The sequence below is a fragment of the Molothrus ater genome, chromosome 14, assembly GCF_012460135.2.
Source record: "Molothrus ater isolate BHLD 08-10-18 breed brown headed cowbird chromosome 14, BPBGC_Mater_1.1, whole genome shotgun sequence".
In the NCBI taxonomy this organism is placed as follows: Eukaryota; Metazoa; Chordata; class Aves; order Passeriformes; family Icteridae; genus Molothrus; species Molothrus ater.
In genome coordinates, this window is record NC_050491.2 from 6,879,297 (window position 1) to 6,892,785 (window position 13,489).

At 41.4% G+C, this 13,489-nt stretch overlaps 1 protein-coding gene across 6 annotated transcripts in view; it reads left to right on the forward strand.

Annotated features, from left to right (window-relative positions):
• AFF2 (ALF transcription elongation factor 2) overlaps positions 1-13,489 on the forward strand; it is a 332,307-nt gene that overhangs the window by 172,182 nt on the left and 146,636 nt on the right. For all 6 annotated transcript variants that reach the window (XM_036401947.1, XM_036401952.1, XM_036401950.1 and 3 more), the window contains exon 4: positions 6,103-6,147. In XM_036401947.1, the coding sequence (XP_036257840.1) occupies positions 6,103-6,147 (45 nt within the window). The remainder of the gene's footprint in view (positions 1-6,102; positions 6,148-13,489) is intronic.

Genomic DNA, 13,489 nt, shown 5'->3' on the forward strand with positions numbered 1-13,489 from the left:
AAACTGAATCCCTTTCAGTGTGGGGTTTGTCACCGCTCTGGTGTGACTGCACAGGTCTGTCTGGCTCTTGGAGAGGAGCATACAAGAGTCACTGGGTTTTGAATGAAGCTAAAGGTACCCATTGTGGGCAGCTTTGGCTTCTGAGCTAGAGACCTTTTGGGAAGGTCACTAAAATTGGTGTGAGTCTGATTCAGTTATGTTTTGGACCACTCCAGTAAGTTGTTTTTCCTAGATAAGGTACTATGGGGAAAAGGCATAAACTTCTCTGGCCACCTCTGGACAAGCAGCTCTGACTGCAGGCCAGGCTGCCTTAGCTCAACAAATGAATTAACTCATTCCTTAAAACTCTTTTGTGTTTTCAGGTTCTCCAGTAAATGCATATTTTACACAGTTTCTGCAGTATTTGTATTAAAGGAGAACAGAGGAGCAGCATTCTGTATTTTGTTTTAGGCAATAGATTTTCTTTCTCTCCTAATTTTTTATATATGAGAAAAGTATCTATTTCCACAGACATTTTAATAAGCCCCAGGAGATATTTCTGGGGTTAAAATAATGGGAAATGTAGTCTTCTCATGGAATTTTGGTTCCAGGATGGTGGAGGCACTAAAAGAAAACAGTGGATATGCATTATTTAGGACCCACAAATGGCTCCCTTGAAAATGAATAAGCCTGTGAAAAACACATGTATGTATTTGAATACCAAGGGAGCAATTTTGGGCTTGTTTGTTTTTTTTTTTTTCCTTTTAATACCACCATGTTTGACTTCATTCAGTTTCCTCTAAAATGCAAACATACAGCCCTAAAGTATACTGGTGATATCTCCACAAATATCAAATACACCAGAAAAACCCTACTGTCAGCTTGCAATATTCATTCCTTGCTCTTTTGCTGCTTCCATTCTTACACACTTGCACTAAGGTTAGTAAGGAAGAGCCAAGAGCCTCCCAGCTGGTGAGATTAGCTGGCATCTATTTCAGGTGTCTTTAACATGAGTGACACTTTTTGGACTTGGTATTGAGAAAGGAAGCAGGATCATGAGCTGTGAAACATTCCAAGGGAGTTTGGGCAGTGCTGTGAACTTTACTTGAAGTAAAAATGGAACAATCTTCTCAGGAGGAGAAATGTGTAGTCAGATGGCAGCTGAGGGGAATGTTGAGAGCATTAAAGTGGAGAAATGAAGCCTGAGTGTGCAAGAAAATACTGGTGGCAGTCAGAGAAAAGGTGGTGCTGGAAAGACATGGGTGTGTATGACAAGTGCAGCTGAAGTATTGCATGTTCTCAGATTTGTAATGTGCATATTGCAAGAATTGAACCATAGGTTCATACAGGCTGGGAGGATGTTCAAACACCATCCAGTCCAGGGTGTTGTATCTGGAAATTCTGCTAGTCTTAGTACTGCCCCATCTATCTCCCACTTGTATCAATCAGAAAAAAATCAGAAAAACAAAGCACTCTCTGTTAATGCGAAGCCTGGCAGGAGCTGAAGGCACTCAGAGGACAAGGCCTCTGCTGACTGTCCTCCTTTTGCTGTTTCTGGTTTTCTAAGTGTTTTCCTGATATCACTGTGTGGTGCACACTGGAAATGATCAATCAAGGCTCACACACAGGATCTTTTCATGCTGGCGAGTGAAAAATCAATTTGTGTTTGAAGGAGTAAACAGTAGCACGAGCTTCATTTCCCCAGAGTCAAAATGGATTCCTTGATAAAGGAGATGACAAGGAAAGCTGAGCTCTTGATGTATAAGCACACAGGTACTCATGTGCAAGAAATGAGTGGACTCCTACATTCATTTTCCATGATACGCTTACCTTTTCAATAAAACAAAGATAGGAAGAAGAGATTACTTGTTGAATGCCAATTGTGTGTCAATAAAACCAGGGAGATTGTTCATGAACAGTTTATACAGATGAAAATGTAGTCGGTCACTTCTGGCAAAGACATTATTCATGGTGTATTTCTGCTTTATGGCACTGCGTTTGAATTTTCAGAACTATTTTCACAAGTCTGTTGGAAGATTGTGTTGCTAACATTTCTGAGAAATATCTGCTGTTGGATGTAAATTACAGGGAGAAGAGTCTTTGTATGATATTTCTGTGCCACGAAAACAAAATCTGATCTCATGCAGGTTATAAATTGTCCAGGAGGTAAGACTAGTCAAGGAACTGTAGAATGAATAAATGGAAGGTTAGACCAACGGGACTCATCAGATATTGTAACCATTCACCCAATGTCATTTGATCTGTATAACATAAAAGGCTACTGTTCCCTCACTCTTAGATTTCTGCCCTCCTTCCCTCCCTTTAAAGTTCAGCGCTGAGCCACCCAAGCCATACATTAAACCCGTTGGTTCCACATCATTTAAGCTCTTTCCTCTCTCCTGTGAGACCAAAAAGTGAAGAAAGCTGTTGAATAGTGGCTTGTATTAGGTGGAATATTTGACCATCTGACCTTTCCTTTTTTCCTTTTTTTTCTTTTTTCTTTTTTTTTTTTTTTTAGCAAGCAATATTTAAAAGTAAACATGAAGCATTTTGATGCAAAAGAGGTGTGCCAGATTAAAAGGAGATTGGAAGATGAGTTCAGTGTAGCATGTAGCTGTTGTGAAATCTCCTTGCTTTGATTGAAGTTTTATTACCTCAGGACGTCTGTCTGCAGCTTATGTGCTGTTCTTCAGTCTGGGGTTTGTGAATGCACTGCTGGCTGAGAGAAGAGCTCATGATGTGAATTGCAACCACTCAGTCTTGCAGAAGCCAAATGTCTGGAATCTGTCCTTTCAGCTGAGCTAGGCCATGCTGCTCATAAAGGAAGAAAAGCACCAAGAGCATGCACAAGTGCAAACTGTGCCCTCCTTTTTAGACTCTGATTAGTGATGAAAGCTGAAGAAGAGAGAGGAGGGATGGAGAATCATGTAATGGGTCCTAAAATGCTTGATTTTTATTAATTAGGAAAGTAGTAGTATGGGATGAATGTCCAATCTTGACTAAACTACAAGAGGATTGTGGCAGTTTATTAATGGCAGTTCTAATAACAATTTGTTGTAGCACTAGCACTTGGGGAAGTGATGAATATTGTATCTGCTCTGTTTCATTCTGTCCCAGTGAATCCGTGCTTGGATGCCATGGTGTGCCATGTGGGCCTGCTCACACTTGTTAGCTGAACATGAGTGTTTATGGACAATTAAACTTGTTATTTTTAATTCACACTTTGAAAGGTCGAGAGGTTGTTTTTTCTTTTTTTTTCAAGACACTCTAAATTTCTAATAGATCTGTGCCTTTCAAGTCTCTTAGAATGTGCAACTGCAGCATGAATTTAGAAAAATGGTCTCATTTCTTTAGAAATCCATTAATAGTAATGTACTGAAAGACTCTTACATTGATCTTCTCTCTGATAGCCATGTTGTAATAATTATTCTTTTAATGTTTGCATCAATCTAAATGTTTTCCTCTTTGTGCTCTCTTCTACTTGGATCTCCCTATATGACAATCACAGCACTTTGACATCTTGCATTACTTTAATACCAATGATTCAAAACAAAGCAATGCTAAAGGGAACAAAAGTTCTGTCAAGCTATTAAAATCTTCTTTGCCATTAACACAATTAAATTGATGCATGAGCATTTAAAGTTATTAGCAAGTGCTGCCAGCAGAAGCTGGTTACAATTGCATAATATATAGTGGGCTTTATTAAAGTAAAATTGTATGTTTACTGTTATTATCATCATTAGTTCTGAAGTAATATAAACTTAAACAGGGCTGTGAGTGGGGAGAGGACTGTGAGACAACCAAGAACATACTCTGTCCTGTATTAATAGTGAGGGACACAGTCATCACTTTTCTAAACAAAGAAATACATGTGGTACCTTGGCTAACCATTATGGCTGGCATGTGTAATGGTAGGAAGGGTGTTAAATAAAGAGAGCTTCTGTACCTCTCCTGCTCTCACTCTTCCCAGTCTGACTCACTCAGCTGGATTTTGGGCTGCTCCTGTTTCTGTGGTGAGAAATTCTGTGGTTGATGTGTTCACTGTGAGCTTTTTGGAGGACTGTTTGTTTTGTTTTCTCATAGTCCAACATATTAGTTTTTCAACAAAAAAAGAGGCGTGTATTGGAGACATGTGTTCTGTCCCACTGCACAGTGCAGCAATACCCCTGCTTGCTAACCTTTTGATTAACCATATTCCTCACTGAATGGGGAGCTGGTGTGAGGAATGGAAAACACAGAGGAGCCGAGAACTTAAAAGTATTGAGAGAGGAAAAAAATAATTTAAGCGAAAAGTAGGGAGTTGAAGGAAGTCCCATCAAGTCCAAGTCCTGTTGTGTAAGGGTGGACTGCATGCCTGTTGCAGTTCATGCTGCCCACACATGGGCAGTTCTCAGTCAGGCTTGTTAGGTAATTTGAGCTGAGTAGAAACTGGGGACAAAAGGTAAGGCTCTTTTTTTGGTTGTTTGACAGTTTTAAGGTGATATTGTGGAATATTATAATCTATAATAGATAAAAATCACTAATATCCCTGTGGTTTAGTCATATTCACTTGAGTAATCCTTTACCAAGATACTGATGAACTGTTGGGAATTCAGAGAACAGTGATGAAATAAGCCAAAGGGGAGGAAAATCTGGTTTATCAGGAAAGAAGGTAAAAGTTGAACATAGAGCATTCGAAAAAAAGTTCATGTCTGTGTATGGTGTAAATGCGAAGGGAAGTAATGGATTACTTCTAGTAGTGGGAAGAGCTCTACAGAAAAGCTGAGCTGACACTGAAAACAAGATTTTAACCATTATAAAGAAAGTACCAAGTAGTTTACAGCACTCCATATTTTATTAAGGGAAGGAATGGGAGACCCATTTCCCTACAGTTTTTGGGTCAGACTAGCCATAGTACTAGAAGATATGGGGAAAATCTGCTGCATTAGCAGAGCATGAGCTTGGTGATCTAAGAGGTCTCTGTGGTCTTTGACTTCTGTAGCTGTGTGGATTTACCCATGAAGCTCAGTGCTGGCTGAAATGCAGGCAGAAGGCCATGGCCAGTGCTCTGGTCAAGCTCTAGCGCAGATTAGGATGACAGGGATTAAGTTTAGTCATGACTGTCTTTCACCAAACCAGTTACTAAGGGCAATAAGGTAGAAGAACCAGACAGAAAATCTGACTGAATATTTATGGCACAAAGGACTTACCTGTGCTTTGGGCCCTTCCTGAATATTGTCTCTTCCTCTGCTGCTTTACCCTATGATAAGAGCCCACCACAGCTCTCTGCAAGTGCCACAGAGTGGCTGCACACACAGGTCACACCTGCCTGTTGTTTCTGTAATTGTTCACAGTATTTAAATGTTTTGTACTCTTTCATATCCTTAGAATGAGGGATTATGGCAAATGCTGTAAGTGCCATTTAACAAGTATTTTCAATTGGAATATATTAGCAGCATCCCTCTGTGTGTGTGTGGGTGTGGTTGGGTGCAGAGATGAATTGAATCTTTTTAAGGGGGGAAGGAGCAGCTGTCAGGCCTCTCGAGGTGGATACCTGTGTGCTGTGCAGGCTGCAGAGGACACTGAACCTGCAACAGGCTGATGGAGTGAGGGACAACAAAATCAGCAACCACCCTCACAGTCCAACCAGTATTTTACTACAGTATATATTTAAGTTTTAAGAGCTGTCTGGGCTGTTAGCCTATTAAGCTGTAGGATAAGATAGTTGATGATAACAGCTTTCTCCTGTTATCACCTCTGTCCTTCTCTGCAGCATGTGGCAAGTTAAACCAAACCTTGCCCTCTCTCTGAAGGCTGCCGATAGGAGTAACAGTGGGATCTTCTTCAATTACAGAAGTTTCAGGCAATTCCACTGCCAGTTCTCAACTGTGAGGAAATCAGAGTACTTTATTGCTTCAAAAGTGTTGTTAGGAACACAAAGCAGTGTGGAAGAAAAAAACAACTTTTGACAAAATGGGTCCTGCTGATGATTTATGTTGATCTGAACTGGAAAATTTTGGTAGGCAGCAAGCATGGATACAGCAGTCTTCAAACAGAGGCAGTTGCTTGTTAGCTGTTCACCTGTGTGGTTGAACTTTGCATCCAGCACCTGACTAAACATTTCTTTTTTTTCTTTAAACCTAGGTTGCCCTTCCCAATGACTCCAGCTGTGTGGAAGAAATACTGCGGGTAAGTAATACCCTTTGCTTTTTTATCTCCTGTATAATTGTAGTGCTGTTATTTTCATCTTCCAAGGAGAGGGTTTATAGGGCTGTCTTTAACACTGTAGTCAAATAATAACATATCAGTGGGTCTGTATTAAGAGACACAGACAGGGGGTAAGCCCAGGGTACTCCTTAGTGAGATCAGTTCACCTAAGACTCTGCATCTGCCAGGTTGTTTCAGTCAGGATTTACACATGTTCCTGTTCTTTTCAAGCTCTCAGTCCCTGAGTCTATCCAGGACACATTTCTCTCCTACCCTGAGGTGCAGTTGCTTTAATTCTTCTACTCACAAGCTGACCTACAGCCTTCCTCCTTCCTCTAGACTACAATTGCTCATCATTCATGGTTTTGTTAAAGACTTACAGACATGTTTTTTTCTGTGATCTTTGGTCAGTGGTTGAATACAGAAAATTGCTACTCCAAACTAAGAATGGCTTAATTGCAACAAGATCATGTAATAAGAAAAAGGGAGTGTGCACAAGTTGTATGCCTTTCTCTCAGTGTAAGATGGGCTTTTCCTCAGACACCCCAACTTTGGGGTTCCCTGTTGGCAGTGAGATTTGCCTGGGGGCAGGTTTGCAACCCACCAGTCCCTCTCTCAGATTTAGGTTTTTCTCCCCATGGGTTGAGTTTCCCATCTGTCAGAGCTACCTGCCTGGGATTGCCAGCCAACCAGCTGATGTGTGGTGTAGAAGGGATTAAAATTTCAGTGGGAATTTGTGCCAGCCATGTCCTTGTTACTGGAGGTAGTGCTGCAGACCTACCCAGACCTGAAATCATGTGTAACAGTCATGCCAGCTTGTTTGCAAAGACTTACTCTGCTTATAAAATAAAATAAGCTTCTCACTATTCATTGCAATTCAGAGTTAAATAGCTTGGAAAACTTGCTCCTGGTTTCTGTACACACATTATCTTGGGCTGCTCTAGATGTCCTTATGGGGTGGCAGTGTTGCTGCAGAAGTGTGTTGAGGCAGCAGGCAGATGTGCTTGTGCAGACCTGCCATTAGGGAGAAGATCCTCCATGAGCACCCAGGAGCAATGAATGCAAGGAAATAAATAATATTTACTTTCAACCTTCAAAGTGAGCAGAGATTTATTACCTATAGAACACTAAGGGAGCAAAAACAAAGGAAATGTTGAAAGGCTCTGCGAAGTTCTTGGTAGATTTAAAATGTCTTCTTCCATTTATATATTTAAATTAAGTTCATTACTATATTTGGAATGAATGACTTGTTGCCTGGTGAAAGCAGTTGTTTTCAGTAAAAAGCATCAAAAGAAAATGTGATGGGGTGAATTTCAGGGATCAGTCATCCAGGTGACACTTTCAATGTGGGAACAGCGCATTTAATCACAGGAAGCATAAATGTCTTTTTTCTAATCAAGATGGTGACCCTATTTCCTATGCCATGACTGTCATTTGAGTCAACAAACAAGCACAATGTCCTGGGCTTCCTTCTGAAACCTGTTGAGACTGGAGCAGGATTTTCTGTTGCCTTTAGAGAATGGGGATGACCAGCAGAGTCCCCACTCCTGCCGCCAGTGGGCCATTGAACTTGGGGGCACTTTTGGGATGGACAGATAGCAGGATTCCATGTCTCTGGGGATCTCTCTCACAAGGACATGTAATGGGCCTGTGAAAAAGGGATACAAACCAGCAAATCTTTCTGGACTATGGCTGCAGTTGGCCAGAGGCATCCCTCATGCCCATCCTGGAGTAAACCTGTCAGGCATGGCCAGAAGGCACCTGGAGCACATGACACCTGTGCTGGGGTGCAGATACAGCCTTGGCACATGGACCTCAGCCATGGTTGGCCCAGGGTGCTCCCCTCCATGGGCAGGAGGGAGATTTGGTGCTGCTTCCCAGGGGCTCTGTGCCCTCGGCGTTGGGCTGTTCTGGGCACCCACAGGCTGCCTTCAGCCTTTTGTAACCTGCCTGCACTGGGCTGCACAGCCCTGCCTGTGTGAGCACAGCAACCCTGAGCTGCTTTGGGACTGCTCAGCAAAGACCCAGCAGACCCCAACCCCAGCTGGATGCCCTCAGGGCAACAGCTCAGGATTCCAGCCACATGAGGTACTGAAGCACACCTGGCACTAGAAGTACCTGGGTTTTGTCAGTGTTTTACTTTGTTCTTCTCAAATTTATGCTGCAGAACAAGCTAGCAGGAAATGTGTTTTGGCTGCATGCAGGGTATCATATTCTACTTGACAGGCAATGGAGAGAAAATAAGTAAGAGAATGTGATGCCCAGCAGTGGTCAAAATCCAGTCTTTGGGCTCCCCATGGAAACCGTGTCAGAAGATTCAGGCTGGCTGCTCCAGATGAAAGAATGACCCTTGGTTTCAGCAGAAATTTGCACTTTAAGAACCTAGATTAAGTTTCCAGCCCTGACAGGTACTTCTTGGCCTTTCAGGGCCATTTACATAGGCTCTGATGAACTTTTGGGAGTGTTGGTCTCAGCTCCCTCATGGGAGCTTCTCTCAGTGAAAACACCATGTTATTCACATTTCTGTCCTGTCAGGGATGTTACAAGGTAAACACAAAGGATTCCAAGACAGTCAAGCCCCAAAAGTGGTCAACTGGGCTGTAATTGTGTATTTTGACCAACCAAACCATTAGCAAGCCCTGCCAGTTTCTGCTCTGGGCTGTGTCTGCTGTCTGCTCCCCAAAGAGCTGGGGAAGGATGCTCTGCCTGGCACTCACCCTTGGAGCAATGCATATCTTTAATTTTGCTTTTTTTTTTCCTGATTTTGATTTTTTTGTGTGTTTTTAAGTTGAGGAATTAATTCAGTTCCATCCCTCAGAAAGACAGTAACTCTCAAGAGTTTCTTGCTAGACTTTACAAGGAAGAGGTACTCCTGCAAAGATCTGTGACCTCTGATTTTACATAGCTCTTTTTTCAAGCTGAACTTGATTAATGGTTTCTGTAATTGTAGAGGTTTGTAATTCTTAATCTGTCTTCTGCTTTTTTTTTTTTTTTTCTGTCTTGGAGAAAAAGGTTTAATTGAATTTATATTCTAAAATTTGCAACCAAGTGAGGGGAAAGGTCTTGACTTCATTCAGACCCCTGAGTCTTCAGAGACAAAATTTCACAGTCCTTTAGATTTCCTGAAACACTTAGCTACTTATGTCATCTTGTGTAAATGGTTTAAGGACTGTTCCCAGTACTACAGCCAAAGGTTAATGGCAGACCAGTCTCCTGCTGATTTTACTTTTCTAACCAGGATGGCTGAGAAGGTCGTGAAAAATAATAATAAAACATAATAATAGTAATCATCATCATCATCTCTTATGCAACTAAGGCCAAATAGTAATGATAGCACAGATTGCATTTAATACAAGCTGCTAATACCAAACTGAAAGATAAAGGCAAATACCTGGTGGTCTACACATTTTTCTGTTCCAAAATGTGTTTGGGTCATTTTTCCAGCCAATGCAGTGGTTTTGAAAGTGTGGATAATATGGAAGACAGGCAATTAAAAGTATGTCTGTGTAATTCACATTTTGTTAATATAGATTTAAATTAAGTTGTCACTTGCTATGTGCATCCATTGAAAAATGAGTTCATTGAAATGTTTTGATCCAAAGTGCAGATGGGGCGGGAGAGCTGACATTTACAACCAGTCTCCAAAGCTGTTACTTGTGCCACTTGTACCAGTGCTTTCCATCAGTGCCTTGCTGTCACTGCCTGTGATGTGAGCCATGTGCTGGCCCAGGGAAAGGAGGGGTGTAGGTGACACTGAGGGTGAAAAGCAGTGATCCTTTTCCTGTCTGTGGTCTGTGGAGAGCACAGAAGGGGGAGCACAGGGCTTCCTTAGCCCTGATGTGCCCTGGCTAAAGAGTTGATAACCACACAACACTGCATGGGAGAGAAAGGAAATTATTTTTAACTACATGTTCTGGAGGACTCAGAGTGTAAATTGGAAGTTTGGGCTGGGTATTCAGGCAATCAATTGGACATAACCCAGCACTGCAGCTCTCGTGGCTGTAGCGTAACCACCCGGGCAGGCTCTGCTGTCTGGAAATCTGTCCCTGCTTGGAGGAACAAAAGAATTCTTGTACGTGCATATTCACAGTAGGAAGGCATCAAGTAACTAGATGGACTTCTGATGGTATGTGGACAACTGTGATACTAATTAGAAGCTTTCCAGTCTGGAAGCAAAACAGATCCCAAATACAGTTCAGATTGTAATAAGTGTAAAAATGACTGGAGTTAAATGAGCAAAGTCTGTAATTTGTATGGTCGTCTTCTGATGACTAGCTCCTGTCTAATGACATGGGAGAATATGTAAATTGATCAGCAGGTGAAAATGCCCTTGACTCTGCAAATTATGTGTAAGATTACCTTCCTCATGCCAATTGAAAGCTCTAACAGATTTAATATATCTCACCCTCAGCTGAAGTGAGCTGTTCACATAGCAAAATTAGACTGTAACAGATACAGCCCATTATTTGCCCCTCAGTAATTGTTTTCTCTTCTAAAATACAAACAACATTGAAGAATGATGCTAAACCTAATTATAATAATTGTAATTTGAAAAATACAGGTATGTTGTCCAGTGTGGTTACAAATGCACTTAGTAGCTGACGGGTAGTTTAAATATTTTCATGTGGAGTCTGGGGGCTTGCTGGGGAGGACATGATGTGAATTTAAAATGATTATCCAGACGTCACTGGACAAGTGAATAACGAGCTGACTGGCCTAGTAAATCATGTGAACCTGTCAAATGTGGGAACACGTTGGGGAGGAGATGATGTCAAGTAACAGTAACTTAGCAACCTGGCATTTAGCTGTCCAGAGAATGAGTAAGAGTAGCCACTTTTAAATAGCTGAGTAAATAAATGAATCCCTATACGTCTTAGGTGTGCTATAAAAATAGCCCAGCACCGTATGTTTTGTGTCAAGCTGCTTCTTTCTCCTGGATAAGGTGATTTATTATTTCTATTGAAATGAAAAAATGGATTGAAAAGTTAACCCAAGTGTAAATGTGGATCTGTGGCCTTTGTCCCTGCTCTGGCGTGCAGCCTTTGAAAGCATGCATGGAACGGCTAATAGCCTGCTTTGAGAGTTGTTTTTTTTCCTTCAGACTTTGCTTATGTACACAAAGATTTGGATGGATAAAAACAATTAATTTCTTAGCAATTTCTAAGCCATTGCATTTTCAAGCTTTTTATCAGCAGTTTCTCAATGGAGGCAGAACCAGTTTCTGCTCTCACATCAATATAAATCAAGGGGTAATTCCACTGACCTCTGATCTCATTTGAGTTCATTGAATTCTTCTTCCTCCCACACTGGTATAAATTGGCAGCAGTTCCACTTACATTGCTGCTGCTGTTATAAAATAAAAAATTAGTTACCTCTGCATTACTTAAGGTATACATAAAGGCAGAGACCTGTTCTTTGTTCTGATGAGCACATCTCCAGATGTGGTCTCACTCCAGAAAATGGAAATGCTGAATATTTCCTTGAGAACAGCTCCTTCCTGGTTTGGTAGGTGATCAGCTCAGTTTTGGTCTCAGTATCACCACAAACATTATCACCACAATTGTTGCAATCAGCAGCAATTCCAGGAAGGTTGAAGGAATCCGTTTCCCAGCATTTTGTGCACTGTCCAGAATGCACACAGGAAGGGTGACATCAATAGTTGGAGTCATTTGAGGACAGCCTGGTGTAAGCTTGGAGTGCAGAAGGCTCTTTGGGAGCTGGAAAGGGCAGTCTTAGGTCTTCCCAGCCCAGAGCACACCCTTGGCCCCCATGTGCTGCCCCTGACCGTGGCAGAAAAGGATTATCCAAATTTTTGGCCATTCACCTTTACAGTGACAACATTATGGTGGCACCTATGAGAAAAGCAGTTCAGGAGCACTATCCCAAAGGTGCTTGCTTTAACTTGAGGGTGCCTCACGTTTAAATCTCAGCGCTGCCTTCAGGCTGGCAGGGTGGGAAGCTGGTGGGTCGATGCCCAGTGCTTGGCTGAGCCTGTTGTTTGTGGGCCCCCATTGCACAGCTGGATTGCACAGGTTACATGTGAGGTGATCTACACTTGTGGTGTGGATCTATAGCATAAATCTGCTTGGTGCTGCCAGCTGAAGGCAGGGCAGGCTGTGCTGCTGGGGAGGTGACAGGGAGGAAAGGTTGGCTGTCTGCTCTGACAAATGCGCGTGGGTGTGCAGAGTTTCCTGTGCTCGAAAGCTGGTGTTCTGCACCTGCCTGTTACAGGGATAAATGCCTCTTCAAGATGTAATGCAGCAAAAGATTAGACCTTTGTCAGGACAGACAAGCAAGGTCTGATTCCAGCTTGCAGGCACATTTATCAAATAAAGGTTTTATTTTCATAGCAGTATTAAATAAATTATTTAGCAAAGAACTTTGAAATGTAAAATCTGATCATTATGTGGGTCTATTGCAGCCTGTCTACACTGTAACAATAAAAAAAGATTACAAAAGGTATTCAGGAAAAGAGAAAGAGATTGCTGTGCACCTGTTTCAAACTCACTATTCAATCTGTTTTCTTATCTCCTTTACGATAATATTTTAGCACATATTTTTGTACTGCCAAATTGAAATATTGCTGATTTCAGAAGTATGATATAATTCTGCCATCATTGCCAGATTTACCATTGCTACTAAAATTACTGTAAAGTGAGCTGACATTACGAGAGTTTGGACATGTATTGCTGCTCCTGAAGAGAAACAAAGTACTCCCATGATAAATGATAAGTGAATGACTGCCAGTGAAGGAGTGAACTTTGTTTTCCAAGCTCTTCAGCATCTCTTTTCACCAAAACAAGCATTTTTAGTCTCTCTCCCTCATTGAAAGTCAGCTCAGAGACAATCCACTATGTATTGCAATGTTACATGCTCAGCATCCTCACTCTGATTAAGTACTCTGTTATGATAAAAAATAATTACTTTTTATGAGACTCTACAAAGTAATTGTTTTAAAACCAGTTCAAACAAGAAAGTAATTGAAACAAAGTTATTCTCTTGGAGGAAAATATAGTAAGTTTTGCAACTCTTTGGGAAGATCAAATGCACTCCCTACAGAACTTAAAAACATTGGTTATTTTATATATTATTTTTTCAAATACCACTAAGTTTTGCAGTTCCAGAAATAAGTGAAAGAGATGAAAAATGTGGGAAAACAATTTGGTGGAGTCTTGCAGTTGAGTGGAGAATGTCATAAAAGTAAGATTCTTGCTCCCAGTTTGGAGACCCATGGGACCTGAATTCCCATCCTTTTTCATCCTTGTGACTAAAGAGTGATTCCCTTATCTTGGAGTGAAAGTGTGAAAGAAAACAGACCCAAGGA